The 21,897-nt window shown below is 39.2% G+C and overlaps 1 protein-coding gene across 1 annotated transcript; it reads right to left on the bottom strand.

The window, feature by feature from the left end:
• Positions 1-1,180: 1,180 nt before the first annotated feature.
• LOC133575705 (uncharacterized) lies at positions 1,181-21,782 on the bottom strand. Its single transcript, XM_061928484.1, has 3 exons — positions 21,563-21,782; positions 8,162-8,356; positions 1,181-3,345 (listed from the first exon to the last, which is right to left on the bottom strand). The coding sequence occupies exons 1-3, from the start codon at positions 21,780-21,782 to the stop codon at positions 2,084-2,086; spliced, it is 1,677 nt and encodes a 558-aa protein (XP_061784468.1). The 3' UTR covers positions 1,181-2,083.
• Between the last annotated feature and the right edge of the window lie 115 nt (positions 21,783-21,897).

Here is a 21,897-nt window from a genome sequence, read left to right on the forward strand (position 1 = left end):
ATTGAAATACTCCCACACTTTTGACGACTTTTGGCGTGCTTTTTTCCCCCTCGCTCGCATCGTCTGCTTTGCGCTCCGCCATGACAGTAGTGTGACGTAAATATGCGACGCGCCGACGCACAAAAACGGCGTCGACGTATTTACGTAACCGATGACGTCGACGCGTCGTTTCAGCCTTAGATGATGTACAATATTGGCTTTTGCCTGACACTCCAAACTTTGAGTGATATTGATGTTGTTTTGGGGATGTTAAGAAAGAAAAAAAAACTATAAAAATGTTTAAAACACAATAATGGGTTGTTTTTTTTTAAATCCGCAAATGTAAATTTGTAAGAACAAAACTATCCTTCCACAAACAATTCAGACATTTTCTCTCACTTTTATATTGCATAAAGGTCTGGGGACATACATATAAAACAATCACAACACAATCATCATATTACAAAAGAGAGTAATAAAGATCATTAATAAAATGGATTATAGAGATCCAACAAATGATTCATGAAATCACACATTTTACAAATGTATAAAAGACAACTGTTCAAATGATGTATAAAGTAAATAATAATATGCTTCCTGAAGTGGTCCAGAAGAGGTTTCAGATGTGAACCAGTAAATAGTTACCGTATTTTCCGCACCATAAGCCGCCCTGGGTTATAAGCCGCGCCTTCAATGAACGGCATATTTCAAAACTTTGTCCACCTATAAGACGCCCCGTGTTATAAGCCGCATCTAACTGCGCTAAAGGAATGTCAAAAAAACAGTCAGATAGGTCAGTCAAACTTTAATAATATATTAAAAACCAGCGTGATGTGGGCGCGCATGGAGTCGTATATCAACATGGACGGAGCTGCGTGAAAAAAGCCACCCGGCCTCTTCGCGTAAACTTCCCTTAACCACTCGCTCACCTTTTCTTCATCCATCCATCCCTTCGAGTTAGCTTTTATGATGACGCCGGCTGGAAAGGTCTCTTTTGGCAAGGTCTTCCTTTTGAATATCACCATGGGTGGAAGTTTCTGGCCATTAGCATGGCAAGCTAGAACCACAGTGAAGGATGACTTCTCATTCCCTGTGGTGCGAATATTCACCGTACGTGCTCCCGTTGTATCCACAGTGCGGTTCACAGGAATATCAAAAGTCAGTGGAACCTCGTCCATGTTGATAATGTTCTCTGGCCGGATCTTTTTTTCAGCTATCTTGTTTTTACAATATGCACGGAAAGTAGCCAGCTTTTCTTGAAAGTCTTTAGGCAGTTGCTGTGAAATAGTAGTCCGTGTGCGGATGGAGAGATTGCGTCTTTTCATGAACCGGAAACCTGTCGCTTAGTAGGAGCCATTTTGTGGTCTTTACAGATGTAAACACACAAAGGAAATGAAACGTAATATCCGCGCGCTTCTTCTTCTTCTTCTACGCGGGCGGGTGGTTGCTTACAGTAGAAGAAGAAGCGCTTCCTGTTCTATGGGGGCGGGTGCTTACCTTGGCGGTTGCTTGCGTAGAAGAAGAAGCACTTCCTCTTCTACGGGGAAAAAAGATGGCGGCTGTTTACCGTAGTTGCGAGACCGAAACTTTATGAAAATGAATCTTAATATTAATCCATATATAAAGCGCACCGGGTTATAAGCCGCACTGTCAGCTTTTGAGTACATTTGTGGTTTTTAGGTGCGGCTAATAGTGCGGAAAATACGGTATATCATATGAAAGTGCTAATCTATGGGATCATTAACAATTAGAAATGAAAATATGTAACACTTCAATATTTCAAACACCTATAGAAAACACTTAGGAATAAGTCTAAAATTGTATTATGATTATATATACACATAAAATGTTTGTGTGTAAAAAAAATCATTGTACTGTTTACTGTCACTTTTTCAGTCAAATTGTTCTGTTCTTTTTTAGTAAAAGTACACAAAGTTGCATATTAATGCATGTACTTGACTGAAAAAAGCACTAATAAAAAATATATAATCCATAAATGTAGAAGCATTGTTACACAAACAACAATGTCACACATGTTATATGTGCTGATGTTGTTAGAAAGTCAAAATTTAAGTCTTGACAGTTTATTTCAAATCCTGCAGTTTCATTTGCTGCTGCTGTTCTCACCAGCACACTTGTGTTTCTCACACTGGTACTTATGAGAGAATCTTTCACCACACACACTGCAGCTCAACACTTTCTCTCCTGGGTGTGTTCTCATGTGTGCTACAAGGTTTGTTCGTTGACAAAAGCTTCTGTTGCAGATTGAACAGGAGTGTGATTTTTCACCAGTGTGTGTTCTCTTGTGTGTTTTCATATTGTGACTTTCTCTAAAACCTTTACCACAGATTGAGCAGGTAAAAGGTTTTTCACCAGTGTGTGTTCTCTTGTGTACTTCCAAATGGTTTCTTTGTGCAAAACTTTTACTACAGACTGAACAGACATAAGGTTTTTCTCCACTGTGTACTTTCATGTGTTTTTTCAAACTCTGACTTTGTGCAAAACCTTTACCACAGGTTAAACAGGAAAAAAGTTTTTCACCAGTGTGTGTTCTCATGTGTACTTTCAAATTCTGACTGTGAGTAAAACCTTTACCACAGATTGAACAGATAAAAGGTTTTTCACCAGTGTGTGTTCTCATGTGTACTTTCAAATTGCAACTCTCTAAAAAACCTTTACTACAGATTGAACAGGTAAAAGGTTTTTCTCCAGTGTGTGTACTCATGTGTCTTTTCAGAAGACAACGGTATTTAAAGGATTTGTCGCAGTGAGAACATTTGAAGTGAGTGTTGTCAGTGTGACATGTCTTATCATCTTTAGAGTCTTCATCATCAGTGTCAGGAGAGTGTGACGTTGTGTCCTCACTATCTGATAGTGGAGCTAAGAGCTTGTCTGCTTGTGATCCTCCACAGTGGTCTCCATCAGCTTCTGTTGTCATGTGTTGTGTTGAGCTGCTGCTTGGAGGCTCCGCCTCTCTCTTCTCCTCACTTTCACCTTTGACCTCATCATCTTCACTCTTCACAGGGACACCAGTCACTGGGAACTCCACCAGTCCTTCAAGATTATCTCCCTCCTGACTGATGCTGTGTTCCACCTCCTCTTCTTTAATGCGGGAGGTATGTGGCGCCTCCTCTTCCTTTTTAAAGTGGGTGGTCAGTGGTTCCTCCGTATTCTGTTTAATGTTGGGGGTCAGTGGGTCCTTCACTTTCTTTATAAAGTGTGGGGTCTCTGGGACCTCTTCATCTTTAAAGTGGGGGGTGAGTGGGTCCTTGTCTTCCTCTTTAAAGTAAGAGGGCTGAGGCTCCTCCTTCGCCATCCTGAAGCTCCACTCATGTTGCTCAGAGAGAAGATGTTCTTCACAGACGTCTGCAGGACACATTACAATTTTATTAGAAATAAACAGGACTTTTCCTCAAGTTTCTACTCTGAAGTGGCACGCAGGGATAAGGCTGAGCCCACACAAACCCTCATGGTAGCACAAGACATTCTTCTATCCTTCCTGGGTGGGACCACACACGCACACGCACACATTAACATGCATAACATTGCACCCTCTCCATTTTACAGAGTTCCAACAATGAAGAGGCGTTGTATAGTTCACATACACGCTCCTGTTAAATGAAATATATAAGATATATAGAGATGACATGGACACATCTTCATAGATTTTCAAAACAACTGACATCTGACAAATCAGACTATTAGTATCTGACTGTAAAATACATGATCAACTTTATAGATCAGTCAAATCATACTGTCAGTGACCTACTGATCACACCGGAAGCCAGGGCGTGGCTTAAAGGGGAACATTATCACCAGACCTATGTAAACATCAATATGTACCTTGATGTTGCAGAAAAAAGACCATATATTTTTTTAACCGATTTCCGAACTCTAAATGGGTGAATTTTGGCAAATTAAACGCCTTTCTAATATTCGCTCTCGGAGCGATGACGTCACAACGTGGCGTCACATCGGGAAGCAATCCGCCATTTTCTCAAACACCGAGTCAAATCAGCTCTGTTATTTTCCGTTTTTTCGACTGTTTTCCGTACCTTGGAGACATCATGCCTCGTCGGTGTGTTGTCGGAGGGTGTAACAACACGAACAGGGACGGATTCAAGTTGCACCAGTGGCCCAAAGATGCGAAAGTGGCAAGAAATTGGACGTTTGTTCCGCACACTTTACCGACGAAAGCTATGCTACGACAGAGATGGCAAGAATGTGTGGATATCCTGCGACACTCAAAGCAGATGCATTTCCAACGATAAAGTCAAAGAAATCTGCCGCCAGACCCCCATTGAATCTGCCGGAGTGTGTGAGCAATTCAGGGACAAAGGACCTCGGTAGCACAGCAAGCAATGGCGGCAGTTTGTTCCCGCAGACGAGCGAGCTAAACCCCCTGGATGTCTTGGCTCACACCGTCCCTTATGCCACCAAAGATGATCAAGAGAAGAATATCGACCCTAGCTTCCCTGGCCTGCTGACATGAGGGTATGTCTCCAAAATATATTAATTGATGAAAATTGGGCTGTCTGCACTCTTTAAGTGCATGTTGTTGCCAAATGTATTTAATATGCTGTAAACCTAGTTCATAGTTGTTAGTTTCCTTTAATGCCAAACAAACACATACCAATCGTTGGTTAGAAGGCGATCGCCAAATTCGTCCTCGCTTTCTCCCGTGTCGCTGGCTGTCGTGTCGTTTTCGTCGGTTTCGCTTGCATACGGTTCAAACCGATATGGCTCAATAGCTTCAGTTTCTTCTTCAATTTTGTTTTCGCTACCTGCCTCCACACTACAACCATCCGTTTCAATACATGCGTAATCTGTTGAATCGCTTAAGCCGCTGAAATCCGAGTCTGAATCCGAGCTAATGTCGCTATAGCTTGCTGTTCTATCCGCCATGTTTGTTTGTATTGGCATCACTATGTGACGTCACAGGAAAATGGACGGGTGTATATAACGATGGTTAAAATCAGGCACTTTGAAGCTTTTTTTAGGGATATTGCGTCATGGGTAAAATTTTGAAAAAAACTTTGAAAAATAAAATAAGCCACTGGGAACTGATTTTTAATGGTTTTAACCCTTCTGAAATTGTGATAATGTTCCCCTTTAAAGGTCATAAATCATTTTGATTGATGGGTTTTTGACTATTTGACAGATAGTGTGTCCTATATTCTCTTATGACCCCCACCTGTTGTTCCCAACCTCTTACATTTTCTTATAATAAAGCCGACAGTTGACTTTGAAATATTTCAGAGCTCGGAAATTTCACGACTAGATTTGTTGCACAGGTGGCATCCTATGACAGTTCCATGCTAGAAATCACTGAGCTCCTGAGAGCGGCCCATTCTTTCACAGATGTTTGTAGAAACGGTCTCCACGCCTAAGTGCTTGATTTTATACACCTGTGGCCGGGCCAAGTGAATAGGACAACTGATTCTGATCATTTGGATGGGTGTCCAAATACTTTTGGCAATATAGTGTATTTCCTCCTGTGTCCCATTATTGAGGAACATTGAAATGGGATTTATATCTATAGTGTCGTTATAGTCCTCAGTTGAAACTGGGTCTGGAATCCTTTCCTCCAATTTTGGTCCAATATTTACAAAGTAATTATTGAAACTTTCAACTACTTCCTTCATGTTGTCATTATTTTTGTTTCCGTCTGAGAAGTATTGGGGGTAATACCTCTTAGTGCCATTTTTAATAATGCTATTGAGGATGCCCCATGTTGCTCACATATTGCTTTTGTTTCTGTTTTTGACTGTAATATTATGTTCTACATGTTCGTAGTACGGTAGTTAGCTTGTTTTTATACTTTTGTACTTATTTCCTGTCTCTGTAGTTCTTTGTGTTATACATTTTCTATATAATGTATTCTTCTAATTACAAGCAGTTTTTAATCCTTTTGTCATCCATTATTGATTGTTCTTTCTCTGCTTTCTACTGAGTTGTTTCCATGGACAATGTTTGTCATAAAGTATTATGAACGTGTTTAAGAAATGTTCATGTGCGTCATCAACATCATTTTCATTGTAGACATTGTCCCAATTTTGCTTTTCTAGCTCATTTTTTAAAGCAATCATCCTCTTCTCTGTGCATAGTCTTCACATTTTTGTCTTCCATGTTCTGCTTCTTGTAGTTTCCATCATATATTGTCAAAACTGGCAGATGATCACTAACGTCGGTTATAAGTAGACCACTTGTAGTGTTGTTATCAAAATCATTAATAGTAAAAATATGATCAATAAGTATGGCACAGTGTCCTCTGATTCTGCTTGGCTTTGTGATTTTATGATATAAACTGATGCTGTACTTTGTATCAATGAAGTCATCAATGGACTTTTGCTTGTTAGGGTTCAAAAAGTCAATATTAAAGTCACCACATAAAATAATTGTTGACCATTGTCCATGTAATTTGCCTTGATCCAATCTTCAAATGTTTCTATACTTGACTTAGGTGATCTATATAAACAACTGATGAATATGTGTTTGCTTTTTTCCTGACATATTTAAATGGTTATACATTCTACAAAACCCAAAACTAGTGAAGTTGGCACGTTGTGTAAATCGTAAATAAAAACAAAATACAATGATTTGCAAATCCTTTTCAACTTATATTCAATTGAATGGACTGCAAAGACAAGATACTTAACATTCAAAATGGAAAACTTAGTTATTTTTTGCAAATATCAGCTCATTGGGAATTTGATGCCTGCAACATGTTTCAAGAAATCTGGCACAAGTGGCAAAAAAGAGTGAGACAGTTGAGGAATGCTCATCAAACACTTATTTGGAACATCCCACAGGTGAACAGGCTAATTGGGAACAGGTGGGTGCCATGATTGGGTATAAAAGCAGCTTCCATGAAATGCTAAGTCATTCACAAACAAGGATGGGGCGAGGGTCACCACTTTGTGAAAAAATGTGTGAGCAAATTGTCAAACAGTTTAAGAACAACATTTCTCAAAAAGCTTTTGCAAGGAATTCATGGATTTCACCATCTACGGTCGGTAATATCATCAAAAGGTTCAGAAAATCTGGAGAAATCACTGCACGTAAGCGATTATATTATGGAGCTTCCATCCCTCAGGCGGTACTGCATCAAAAAGCGACATCAGTGTGTAAAGGATATCACCACATGGGCTCAGAAACACTTTAAAAAAAACACTGTCAGTAACTACAATTGTTCACTACATCTGTAAGTGCAAGTTAAAACTCTACTATGCAAAGCGAAAGCCATTTATCAACAACACCCAGAAACGCTGCTGGCTTCGCTGGGCCCGAGTTTATCCAAGATGGATGATGCAAAGTAGACAAGTGTTCTGTGGTCTGACAAGTCCACATTTCAAATTGTTTTTGGAAACTGTGGATGTCGTGTCCTCCGGACCAAAGAGAAAAAGAACCATTCGGATTGTTATAGGCGCAAAATGTAAAAGGCAGCATGTGTGATGGTATGGGGGTGTATTAGTGCCCAAAATATGGGTAACTTACACATCTGTGAATGCACAATAAATGCTGAAAGGTACATACAGGTTTTGGAGCAACATATGTTGCCATCCAAGCAACGTTATCATGGACGCCCCTGCTTATTTCAGCAAGACAATGCCAAGCCACGTGTTACAACAGCGTGGCTTCATAGTGAAAGAGTGCGGGTACTAGACTGGCTTGCCTGTAGTCCAGACCTGTCTCCCATTGAAAATGTGTGGCGCAATATAAAGCCTAAAATATGACAACAGAGACACCCGGACTGTTGAACAACTTAAGCTGTACATCAAGCAAGAATGGGAAAGAATTCCACCTGAAACGCTTCAAAAATGTGTCTCCTCAGTTCCCAAACGTTTACTGAGGGTTGTTAAAAGGAAAGGCCATGTAACACAGTGGTAAAAATTCCCATGTGACAACTTTATTGCAATGTGTTGCTGCCATTAAATTCTAAGTTTATGATTATTTGCAAACAAAAAAAAGTTGTGTTTCTCAGTTCGAACATTAAATATCTTGTCTTTGCAGTCTATTCAATTGAATATAAGTTGAAAAGGAATTGCAAATCATTGTATTCTGTTTTTATTTACAAATTACAGAACGTGCCAACTTTACTGGTTTTGGGTTTTGTAGGACAAAGTGAGCAGTCCAGTTGTGATGGATTGAATGCCCTGAGAATAAAATGATATGTGCTTACTTGGACTGTGATGAAGCTGTGAGGACTCAGTTGGTTTGTCTTCATGCTCTTCAGTCTTCACAGAGACAACAGTCAGTGGAAACTTGGTGAGATCAGCCTCCTCCTGAGTGATCCAACATTCCACCTCTTCATCTTTAATGTGGGGGTGCTGTGGATCCTCCTCTTCCTCCTTAAAGTGGGGGGGCTGCTGGACGTCTGTTGGGTAAATAAGTAAATAAGATTAAGAGAGAATATAAATAGTTTTTGACTGACACTGTTAACACAATGACAGCAGTTGGGTTATTTTGTGTGTTATGTTTAAAGTGTGTAGCTAAACAATCAATAAAAACATGGGACATACTTTTGTCTGAGCCACTAAAATTAAACGTGGGACAGTGAGTACAAAAAATGTCAATTTCAAAATACTTCATACAGGAAATAAAAAATATAATTCATAATACCGTATTTTCCGCACCATAAGCCGCCCTGAGTTATAAGCCGCGCCTTCAATGAACGGCATATTTCAAAACTTTGTCCACCTATAAGCCGCCCCGTGTTATAAGCCGCATCTAACTGCGCTAAAGGGAATGTCAAAAAAACAGTCAGATAGGTCAGTCAAACTTTAATAATATATTAAAAACCAGCGTTCTAACAACTCTGTTCACTCCCAAAATGTACGGTAATGTGCAAATGTGCAATCACAAACATAGTAAAATTCAAAATAGTGCAGAGCAATAGCAACATCAATAACTTAATGTTGCTCGAACGTTAATGTCACAACACACAAAATAAACATAACGCTCACTTTCTGAAGTTATTCTTCATTCATAAATCCCTCGAATTCTTCTCCTTCGGTGTCCGAATTAAAAAGTTGGGCGAATACGGGATCCAAAATGGCCGGCTTATGTTATATTCTCTTGCTGCTGCTCTATTTCCGTGTTCTTCGGCATGACTTATTGCCTTAAGTTTAAATTCTGCGTTATACGCGTGTCGCTTAGTAGGAACCATTTTGTGGTCTTTACAGATGTAAACACACAAAGGAAATGAAACGTAATACCCGCGCGCTTCTTCTTCTACGGGGGCGGGTGGTTGCTTACCGTAGAAGAAGAAGCGCTTCCTCTTCTACGGGGGCGGGTGCTTACCTTGGCAGTTGCTTACCATAGAAGAAGAAGCGCTTCCTCTTCTACGGGGAAAAAAGATGGCGGCTGTTTACCGTAGTTGCGAGACCGAAACTTTATGCAAATAAATATTTATATTAATCCATATATAAGGCGCACCGGGTTATAAGCCGCACTGTCAGCTTTTGTGAAAATTTGTGGTTTTTAGGTGCGGCTTATAGTGCGGAAAATACGGTATGTGTTGTCATCATATAAAATACTAGTTTTATGGTAGTTTTACTGGCTGTGCCAAAAAGAACTCTTACCAAGACATGTTTTACTATGTGGTGTTTTTATGGAGTATCGCCATCAATAGGGATGATACTCGAAACCGGTTTTCCCGGATTGTTCGATAAGAAAAGAACCGAGTCCTCGGACTCGAATCCCTTTTTGAGAACCGGTACCCGTTATCGAGACCACTATAGTAAAGAAAAAGAGTTGATTCTTTATTCGAATCCCTCGGAACGAATCCCGCCCCGACCAGAAATGCCCCGTGGGACAGCACAAGAAATGACGTCACATAGCTCAGTCATTAGGCGCAGATAGGGAAAGCAGGAAAAACAATGGACCGGAAAAAGCGCTCCAAGGTGTAATAAAGTTCAAAACAAAAGGTATAATCCAATGAATAACTTTACTGAGAGATTTGAGCAGGGTACAAACACATGACTAACACTTTTACAACCAACCGGAAACATAGCAACCAGGCTAGCAACGCACCTCCTTTACGGCAGCTGTCGCAACATTCTTAAAGCAACCGCAGCACATACATATATATACAACATGTATCTCCCTTTTTTAACTTTTGTTTTTCTTTCCTTGTAAACAAAACAAAATCACACTGTATATGTGTTGTCTGTCTAATTATAAATAATGCAGACGAGGCGTGTTGGCTGAGTTCTTGACGTTTACTTTCACAGCGTGCTCATAACCTCATTCTTAGTTGCCGGGTGGCGACATGCAACAACACTTTTCGGGGCTACCGCGCATGCTCCTCACTCCCGTTGTATGCTGGGTAGTGTAGTTGTTATATTCCCTAGCTCATAACATCACATCTTTCCCCCTATAAAGAAATAATGTTAACTCAATAAAGTGTATTTCTTTTTTTAGCTTTAACTTCTCATTTTTTAGCATTGTAACCACATTTGCAAACAACTTTTCTCTTCATAGAATTTTCTTTCAATGAAGAAATAAAGTGCAAAAATGTCAAAGCATCATAACAAACAGTTATGTCAAATAGCAGCATAAGTGCACTTTTTGGAGAGATGTATTATTTTCAGTTTTGTTTTTATTTAACACTATATTATTATTTATACACCTATAGTGATCACAGAGACAGATTGGGTTTGTGGTACTGTATATATTTGTTTTTCTGAAAAATCCCACTTAAAGGGGAACATTATCACCAGACCTATGTAAGCGTCAATATATACCTTGATGTTGCAGAAAAAAGACCATATATTTTTTTAACCGATTTCCGAACTCTAAATGGGTGAATTTTGGCGAATTAAACGCCTTTCTATTATTCGCTCTCGGAGCGATGACGTCACAACGTGACGTCACATCGGGAAGCAATCCGCCATTTTCTCAAACACTGAGTCAAATCAGCTCTGTTATTTTCCGTTTTTTCCGACAGTTTTCCGTACCTTGGAGACATCATGCCTCGTCGGTGTGTTGTCGGAGGGTGTAACAACACGAACAGGGACGGATTCAAGTTGCACCAGTGGCCCAAAGATGCCAAAGTGGCAAGAAATTGGACGTTTGTTCCGCACACTTTACCGACGAAAGCTATGCTACGACAGAGATGGCAAGAATGTGTGGATATCCTGCGACACTCAAAGCAGATGCATTTCCAACGATAAAGTCAAAGAAATCTGCCGCCAGACCCCCATTGAATCTGCCGGAGTGTGTGAGCAATTCAGGGACAAAGGACCTCGGTAGCACGGCAAGCAATGGCGGCAGTTTGTTCCCGCAGACGAGCGAGCTAAACCCCCTGGATGTCTTGGCTCACACCGTCCCTTATGCCACCGAAGATGATCAAGAGAAGAATATCGACCCTAGCTTCCCTGGCCTGCTGACATGAGGGTATGTCTCCAAAATATATTAATTGATGAAAATTGGGCTGTCTGCACTCTCAAAGTGCATGTTGTTGCCAAATGTATTTCATATGCTGTAAACCTAGTTCATAGTTGTTAGTTTCCTTTAATGCCAAACAAACACATACCAATCGTTGGTTCGAAGGCGATCGCCGAATTTGTCCTCGCTTTCTCCCGTGTCGCTGGCTGTCGTGTCGTTTTCGTCGTTTTCGCTTGCATACGGTTCAAACCGATATGGCTCAATAGCTTCAGTTTCTTCTTCAATTTCGTTTTCGCTACCTGCCTCCACACTACAACCATCCGTTTCAATACATGCGTAATCTGTTGAATCGCTTAAGCCGCTGAAATCCGAGTCTGAATCCGAGCTAATGTCGCTATAGCTTGCTGTTCTTTCCGCCATGTTTGTTTGTGTTGGCATCACTATGTGACGTCACAGGAAAATGGACGGGTGTATGTAACGATGGTTAAAATCAGGCACTTTGAATCTTTTTTTTAGGGATATTGCGTGATGGGTAAGATTTTGAAAAAAACTTCAACAAATAAAATAAGCCACTGGGAACTGATTTTTAATGGTTTTAACCCTTTTGAAATTGTGATAATGTTCCCCTTTAATATACTTTGGGTAACAAGTCAATATTTATTTATTTTATTTTATTTTTTAGGGGGGTAACAGTCAATATTTACTTATTTATTAGATTACATTTTTTTCTTATAAAATAAAAGTGAGCTTTTGTTAAACCAAATATTGTGTGTTTTTTTTCCATATACAACAACCTATCTGGACTCGTTAAGAGAATCGATAAGGAATCGGTTCGATTATAGGCTCGAACTCGATAATTTCTTATGAAACATCATCCCTATACACAATATGTTTAAGAAAAGTGTTACTAATGAAATATAAAGTTAGTAAAGATGTGAGAGTAAGAAGTCAACAAACCTGTTCTGTGTAACACAACTTGATGTTTCTTGAAAACAGCGTCCAGTAGTTGATGTTGTCGCTCCTTCTCCTCTTTTGTTGGACAAAGTTCCTCCTCATACTTTGCTATCGTTCTTTCGCACATTTTCACACAATCACAACACTTTACACTCACATTTGATCTCGACTTAGCGATGTTTAAATAACTTCCGCGTCTCTTTGTTAGCAGCTAACAAGCTAAGCTAACTAGCACGAGACGCTTCTCAGCTTTACAGTACCGACTAGCTAAGCAACGCAGAAAGTTCTCGCGGAATGAGACGTTTTACCCTGAAATAAATAATTAAATATGTCCCTTGTACGACATAAGTATTTACACAATAGCGAACAAATAACAACACTAACTTATTAGCGTCCTGCTCACTTATCTGTTCTTCTTCATGTGTTTTTACGACAGTTGGCACACTTGACGTCAGGAGACAGTGCTGCTCTGCTCTCGCGAGATGTGTCGTGCTTTTAAAAAAAACTTCAACAGCGATAGAATTAATTGTATTAATAGTTTTATATTGTTACATTATCTCGTAGTCTTATATTATGTATTGTTATATTGTTCATAAATATGTTAAAATATTTGTCCTGTCAATCAAGCATTTTATAGCACCATTAGTACTCTTAACGAGTTAAAAAATAGACTTTATGTTAAATATAACCCTTAATTACAACATGATGCTTGCAGTATGTTTTAAAATTATTGACACATATTTTCTGGTTTAAAGTTACTCGATCGAAATGTCAAAAGTTAAAAATATAATACAATTTATTCAGTACTGTTGACTTGTTGAAATACCTTTTTAAAAGCTGAAATCAGCCCACAACTATACATTATAGCATTTAACATAAAGTGATGTGGAAAATATTTACTTACTGACACATCTTTTCTGCAATTAAAAAAAAAAACGACATCTCAGTTATTTTAATTAAATAAATCATATTGAAGTTCATTACGTTTTGTTTATTACTCCAAATTACGTTTTGGCAAGCGCTACATTTTTAAGTCTTTTAAAAGGGTATTTCAACAAGTATTGAATGTACTTTATTACATACTTGCCAACCCTCCCGGATTTTCCGGGAGACTCCCGAAATTCAGCGCCTCTCCCGAAAACCTCCCGGGACACATTTTCTCCCGAAAATCTCTCAAAATTCAGGCGGACTCAGGTCCATGCGGACCTGAGTCCGCTTTCCCAAAATATAAACAGCATACCTGCCCACGTTATAACTGTAGAATGATGGAGGGCGAGTTCTTGGTTTCTTATGTGGGTTTATTGTTAGGCAGTTTCATTAACGTCCTCCCAGCGCGGTAACAATACACAACAACAGCAGTCACGTTTTCGTCTACCGTAAAGCAGTTCGTCTGCCGTAAACAGCAATGTTGTGAGACAATACTGCCATCTAGTGCATTTGATGAAAGCACTTTTGTGCGTGCCACACAGCAATGCATCATCAGAGAGGGTGTGCAGCATGGTTAGAAAAATAGTGACAGAGAATAGAACAAGGATGGACAATTCAACCCTTAACTCAACAATGAGTAGATGAGTGGTATGTGTGTGTATATGTGTAAATAAATGAACGCTGAAATTCAAGTATTTATTATATATATATATATAATACAATAAATATATATTTATAGCTAGAATTCACTGAAAGTCAAGTATTTCTTGTATATACAGGTAAAAGCCAGTAAATTAGAATATTTTGAAAAACTTGATTTATTTCAGTAATTCCATTCAAATGGTGTAACTTGTACATTATATTTATTCATTGCACACAGACTGATGCATTCAAATGTTTATTTCATTTAATTTTGATGATTTGAAGTGGCAACAAATGAAAATCCAAAATTCCGTGTGTCACAAAATTAGAATATTACTTAAGGCTAATACAAAAAAGGGATTTTTAGAAATGTTGGCCAACTGAAAAGTATGAAAATGAAAAATATGAGCATGTACAATACTCAATACTTGGTTGGAGCTCCTTTTGCCTCAATTACTGCGTTAATGCGGCGTGGCATGGAGTCGATGAGTTTCTGGCACTGCTCAGGTGTTATGAGAGCCCAGGTTGCTCTGATAGTGGCCTTCAACTCTTCTGCGTTTTTGGGTCTGGCATTCTGCATCTTCCTTTTCACAATACCCCACAGATTTTCTATGGGGCTAAGGTCAGGGGAGTTGGCGGGCCAATTTAGAACAGAAATACCATGGTCCGTAAACCAGGCACGGATAGATTTTGCACTGTGTGCAGGCGCCAAGTCCTGTTGGAACTTGAAATCTCCATCTCCATAGAGCAGGTCAGCAGCAGGAAGCATGAAGTGCTCTAAAACTTGCTGGTTGATGGCTGCGTTGACCCTGGATCTCAGGAAACAGAGTGGACCGACACCAGCAGATGACATGGCACCCCAAACCATCACTGATGGTGGAAACTTTACACTAGACTTCAGGCAACGTGGATCCTGTGCCTCTCCTGTCTTCCTCCAGACTCTGGGACCTCGATTTCCAAAGGAAATGCAAACCAAACCGGTGCCATGTCATCTGCTGGTGTCGGTCCACTCTGTTTCCTGAGATCCAGGGTCAACGCAGCCGTCTACCAGCAAGTTTTAGAGCACTTCATGCTTCCTGCTGCTGACCTGCTCTATGGAGATGGAGATTTCAAGTTCCAACAGGACTTGGCGCCTGCACACAGCGCAAAATCTACCCGTGCCTGGTTTACGGACCATGGTATTTCTGTTCTAAATTGGCCCGCCAACTCCCCTGACCTTAGCCCCATAGAAAATCTGTGGGGTATTGTGAAAAGGAAGATGCAGAATGCCAGACCCAAAAACGCAGAAGAGTTGAAGGCCACTATCAGAGCAACCTGGGCTCTCATAACACCTGAGCAGTGCCAGAAACTCATCGACTCCATGCCACGCCGCATTAACGCAGTAATTGAGGCAAAAGGAGCTCCAACCAAGTATTGAGTATTGTACATGCTCATATTTTTCATTTTCATACTTTTCAGTTGGCCAACATTTCTAAAAATCCCTTTTTTGTATTAGCCTTAAGTAATATTCTAATTTTGTGACACACGGAATTTTGGATTTTCATTTGTTGCCACTTCAAATCATCAAAATTAAATGAAATAAACATTTGAATGCATCAGTCTGTGTGCAATGAATAAATATAATGTACAAGTTACACCTTTTGAATGCAATTACTGAAATAAATCAAGTTTTTCAAAATATTCTAATTTACTGGCTTTTACCTGTGTGTATATATATATATATATATATATATATATGAAATACTTGACTTGGTGAATTCTAGCTGTAAATATACTCCTCCCCTCTTAACCATGCCCCCAACCCCGCCCCCGACCACACCCTCGCCCCACCCCCGACCACGCCCCCCCAGCCCCCACCTCCCGAAATCGGAGGTCTCAAGGTTGGCAAGTATGGGTGCGTGACATGAGGATGTGAACCAGGTGAAACTAATGGTTGCTATGGTGACAAAGCAAGGGAGTGAAAACAGGAACTAAAAAGTGTCCAAAAACCAAACAAAACATGGCAGATGATCACTAACTTCGGTTAACTAACTTCGGTTATAAGTAGACCACTTGTGGACTTTTATTAACCAACAACAGGACAAAAATCAAATATGGTGATGATTGAATATTAGTTAGTTAGTTAAATGGATATGCAGTCACGGGTGGCAGCTGTCGGGTCCTAGTCCTTGTTTGTTTACATCAGGGGTGTCAAACTCAAATACAGAGTGGGCCAAAATGTAAAACTGAACAAAGCCGCGGGCCAAGGTTGAACAAATTAACCTTTTAATAGGGACCCAAACAAGTTTTGCATTGAATATTGAACAAGCAAGGCTTATATACCTTTATAGTGACATGCAAATAATAATAATAATAATTAAAAAATATCAATGGCATATCAAATACAATTTAAATACAAATTGAATGCCTCTTTTCTATTTGCAGCCTTCTGAGGTAAATATCAACATTAACTTTTTCCACAGGCTAACACATTTGAAAATAAAATAACAATGAATAAACCAACCATTCAGGACTTTAAACTGCTCAGTTTGCAACACACTGATCTAATCTGATGTGCCCAAGCCAGATACCTGCCATCTTTTCTTGGATGCTAGTTCATTAATGTCGGGGCTCAGGCTTTGAGCTGAGGCAACCTTCATTATCCAACGAAGGTGTTCATCAGTCATTATATCTCGTCCACCCGGACCACAGTCTTGGGGGCGTGCCTTAAATGCACTGTCTTTAACATACTCTACAAGCTATCGTCACGTCCGCTTTTCATCCATTATAACATCATTCAGACCCAGTCACAAGATATGTGTGGTTTCTGTAGACACACACGAGTGAATGCAACGCATACTTCATCAACAGCGATACAGGTTACACTGAGGGTGCCGGTATAAAAACCTTTAACACTGTTAGAAATACACGCCACACTGTGAATCCACACCAAACAAGAATGACAAAAACATTGAGAGAACATCCGCACCGTAACACAACATAAACACAACAGAACAAATGCCCAGAATCCTTTGCAGCACTAACTCTGAGGCAACCTTTATTATCCAACGAAGGTGTTCATCAGTCATTATATCTCGTCCACCCGGACCACAGTCTTGGGGGCGTGCCTTAAATGCACTGTCTTTAACGTACTCTACAAGCTATCGTCACGTCCGCTTTTCATCCATTCTAACATCATGTGTGGCTTCTGTAGACACACACGAGTGAATGCAACGCATACTTCATCAACAGCGATACAGGTTACACTGAGGGTGCCAGAATAAAAACCTTTAACACTGTTAGAAATACATGCCACACTGTGAATCCACACCAAACAAGAATGACAAACACATTTCGAGAGAACATCCGCACCGTAACACAACATAAACACAACAGAACAAATGCCCAGAATCCTTTGCAGCACTAACTCTTCCGGGACGATACAAATCCTTGATGTTACTCAACGTATCTTTAGAGATCTGTTCCGTTTCATAGTTAGATTTTTTTATCGTATCTGCTTTTCGCAGGAAGATCGAGGCCAGGGGTGTCAAACTAATTTTAGATGGGGGAGCCACAAGGAGAAAAATCTACTCCAAAGTTAGCCGGACTGGTAAAATCACGGCAAGATAACTTAAAAATATAGACAACTGCAGATTGTTTTCTTTGTTTAAAAATAGAACAAACACATTTTGAAAATGTACAAATCATAATGTTGTTGGGGTTTTTTTTACACTTACATGTTGCGGTTAATAGTATTCTATCTTTATTTGTCCTTTTTTACACTCTCAGAATCAATGATGTGATAATGTTCATCAGTCATCTCATTGGTGTTCATTTACAATCTATCAAGATAAAAAAATAATATCAAAATTAAAGGATGTTATTTATGTAGTTTGCTCATTTTCCCCGACTGGTGTGCTTTTTTTTTTTTTTTTTACATATGTAGCATCATCTACCGTATTTTCCGCACTATAAGGCGCACCTAAAAACCACAAATTTTCTCAAAAGCTGACAGTGCGCCTTATAATCCGGTGCACCTTATATATGGGTTAATATTAATATTAATTTTCATAAAGTTTCGGTCTCGCAACTACGGTAAACAGCCGCCATCTTTTTTCCCCGTAGAAGAAGAAGAAGCGCGCGGTGCATGCTGGGATATGTGACGTTTCATTTCCATTTGTGTGTTTATGTAAAGACCCCAAAATGGCTCCTATTAAGTGTGTTGTCTGTCTAATTATAAATAATGCAGACGAGGCGTGTTAACTGAGTTCTCAACGTTTACTCACAGCGTGCTCATAACCACATTCTAACTGCCAGCATACAACAACGCTTCTCAGGGCTACCGCGCATGCTCGTCACTATCGTTGCATGCTGGGTAGTGTAGTTGTTATATTTGCTAGCTCATAACATCACATTAAGAGACACGCTTACGCGCTTAATTCAATACTCGCCGTCATTCCGGGTGGATTGACAAAAGACCTCCAGCCGCTAGATATTGGTGTCAACAGGGCATTCGAAGCTAGAATGCTAACTGTGTGGGAACAGTGGATGACAGAAGGCGAACACACGTGACGTTCACCAAGACAGGGAGACAGCGCCAGACGACATACGCCACTATCTGCCAGTGGATCGTAAATGCCTGGGCTGATTCAGTCTCATCTGTGGTCCGAGCTTTCAGGAAGGCAGGAATTGTCACTGAACTAATAAACGGCAACGACACTGACTCCATTAATGACGACTTCCATGTTGGATGCCGTATTCGCTCAACTGTTTAATTCGGACACTGAAGAGGAAGAATTCGAGGGATTTGTGAATGAGCTATAACTTCATAAAGTGAGCTTTACATTTTTATTTAGTGTGTTGTGTTGTGTGACATTAACGTTTGAGCAACGTTGAGTTATTGATATATTGTTATTGCTCTGCACTATTTCACGTGTTACTATATTGTGATTGCACGTTTGATTTACGTAACACGAGTAAATCAGCTGTTTATTCATTTTGGGAGTGAACGGAGTTGTCAGAACGCTGGTTTGTTATCTATTAATAAAGTTTGACTGACCTATCTGACTGTTTTGTTGACATAGGTGCGCCTTATAATCCGGTGCGCCTTATATATGAACAAAGTTTTGAAATATGCCATTCATTGAAGGTGCGCCTTATAATCCGATGCGCCTCATAGTGCGGAAAATACGGTACAAAGATACAAAGAATTGCTATTGCACACATTTAGAACAGCAGTTTCTTTCATTCAAAAATTTCGACTCATTTTTGTACTTAGCAAACTCGTACCGCGGGCCGGATAAAACCTGTTGGAGGGCCTGATCCGGCCCGTGGGCCGTATGTTTGACGTCCCAGATCTAGGCCCTTTGTGTACTCAAAGAGAGTTGCCTCACAGGTTGCTGCACAACAGCCATCTTGGCTTGGTTGACCACCACCTTTTTCATTTCCCGGAAAAAAAGTCAAGTTAAAATACCAATGATTGTCACACACACACTAGGTGTGGTGGAATTTGTACTCTGCATTTGACCCATCCCCTTGTTCACCCCCTGGGAGGTGAGGGGAGCAGTGAGCAGCAGCAGCCACGCCCGGGAATCATTTTGGTGATTTAACCCCCAATTCCAACCCCTGATGCTGCAAGCCAAGCAGGGAGGTAATGGCTCCCATTTTTATAGTATTTGGTATGACTCGGCCGGGGTTTGAACTCACGACCTACTGATCTCAGGGCGGACACTCTAAGTAGAAACTTCTTCCCTCATGTCATGTTAATACAGGGGTGCTCACACTTTTTCTGCAGGCGAGCTACTTTTCAATTGATCAAGTCGTGGGGATCTACCTCATTCATATATATAATTTAAATTTACGTATTTATGAAATATATGTTTTTGTTAATAAGTTAAAGGTGTTTAATGATAATGCAAGCATGTTTAAGACATATAGTTAATATTGTTAATAAATTAAAGGTGTTTAATGATAATGCAATCATGTTTAACACATAGTTAATATTGTTAATATATTAAAGGTGTTTAATGATAATACAAGAATGTTTAATACATATAGTTAATATTGTTAATAAATTAAAGGTGTTTAATGATAATACAAGTATGTTTAATACATATAGTTAATATTGTTAACAAGTTAAAGGTGTTTAAAGATAATGCAAGCATGTTTAATACATATAATTAATATTGTTAACAAGTTAAAGGTGTTTAATGATAATACAAGCATGTTTAACACATATAGTTAATATTGTTAATAAGTTAAAGGTGTTTAATGATAATACAAGCATGTTTAACACATATAGTTAATATTGTTAATAAGTTAAAGGTGTTTAATGATAATACAAGCATGTTTAACACATATAGTTAATATCGTTAACAAGTTAAGGTGTTTAAAGATAATACAGGCATGTTTAACACATATAGTTAATATTGTTAATAAGTTAAAGGTGTTTAAAGATAATGCAGGCATGTTTAACACATATAGTTAATATTGTTAACAAGTTAAGGTGTTTAAAGATAATACAGGCATGTTTAACACATAAAGTTAATATTGTTAATAAGTTAAAGGTGTTTAATGATAATACAAGCATGTTTAACACATAAAGTTAATATTGTTAATAAGTTAAAGGTGTTTAAAGATAATACAAGCATGTTTAACACATATAGTTAATATTGTTAATAAGTTAAAAGTGTTTAAAGATAATACAAGAATGTTTAACACATATAGATTCCTTTCTTTCATGAAGACAAGAATATAAGTTGGTGTATTACCTGATTCTGATGACTTGCATTGATAGGAATCAGACAGTGGCGCTAAAAACGTCCGCATTTTCGAATGGAGGAGAAAAAAGTCCTCCTCTCTGTCCAATACCACATGAAAGTGGTTGGTTTTTGGCATCTTATTTGTCCAGCTTCCGTACTCCTTTGTATACACTTTACAAGAAATACATTGTCGGCAGACTCCGTAGCTTGCTAGCTTGTGCACGCCAGCTTTCTGAGACTCTTATTTTGTTAGCGCAGGCAGGATGAAGCAGAGCTTTTATTGTGCAACTGTGCAGTCGGTCTTTGGAGTTTTGACGACAGGTACGGCGCCAGAGTCTATTGAAATAAAGTGTTTCTCGCCTTCCAGTCGGTAATTTTAATGAGCTGGCAGCAGCCAGCGTCATCTCAGAAGACCCTCGGGTGCCGTGAATGTCAATCAAGTGACGAAAGTGACGTCATAGTGAAGATTTATGATCGCTCATTTTTAGGACTATTTTTTTAATGCCTGGCTGGTGATCGACTGACACACCCTCCGAGATCGACCGGTAGCTCGCGATCGACGTAATGAGCACCCCTGTGTTAATAGAATATTTTTATATTTTATTTTGAAATAAAGCTCCACATCAAAGCCATTCATACATTCTAATCTTGCAACTTGTTTCTACATCTAAATTCATGCAGAGGCTTTCAACACAATGATTGTTTATGTCAAATAGAAAATTGATAAATCAGTCATTTTAAAAAGGTGTCATCTCCCAATAGCAAAATCTAAAAGAAACAATCTTGTTTCTACAGGATAATCATCATGAAGACAATGTCAAATAAAACCAAGAGTGTAATCAAATAATTTAGTGAGCAATATACAAGCTCTTGATTCTTTTTGAATGGACTTTTAGGTGACATGATAAGGTAAAAAGATGTAAACAAACCTGCTCTGTGTAGCACAACTTGAGGTTTGAAAACAGCATCCAGTAGTTCTTGTAGACGTTTGTTCTCCTCCTTTGTCCTAGAAAGTTCCTCCTCGTACTCTGCTATGGTTCTTTCCAACACTCCAAATATTTCTTCAACAGTAACATTGAGTCGCTGCTCCATCAACATTCTCACCTTTTGGAATTCGCACATTTTGTCCTGCGTTCCTTCTTGGCTCATCTTTCAAATGTAAAAATCTGAAAAGCTGATTTTAAAAGTAAGTAAGTAAGTAATTAGTTTGAGTGCAAAAAGAGATGAGATGAAGACGTTGTTACCATTTCCTCTTAACACCTGG

Source organism: Nerophis lumbriciformis, linkage group LG33 (genome assembly GCF_033978685.3).
Source record: "Nerophis lumbriciformis linkage group LG33, RoL_Nlum_v2.1, whole genome shotgun sequence".
NCBI classification, from domain to species: Eukaryota; Metazoa; Chordata; class Actinopteri; order Syngnathiformes; family Syngnathidae; genus Nerophis; species Nerophis lumbriciformis.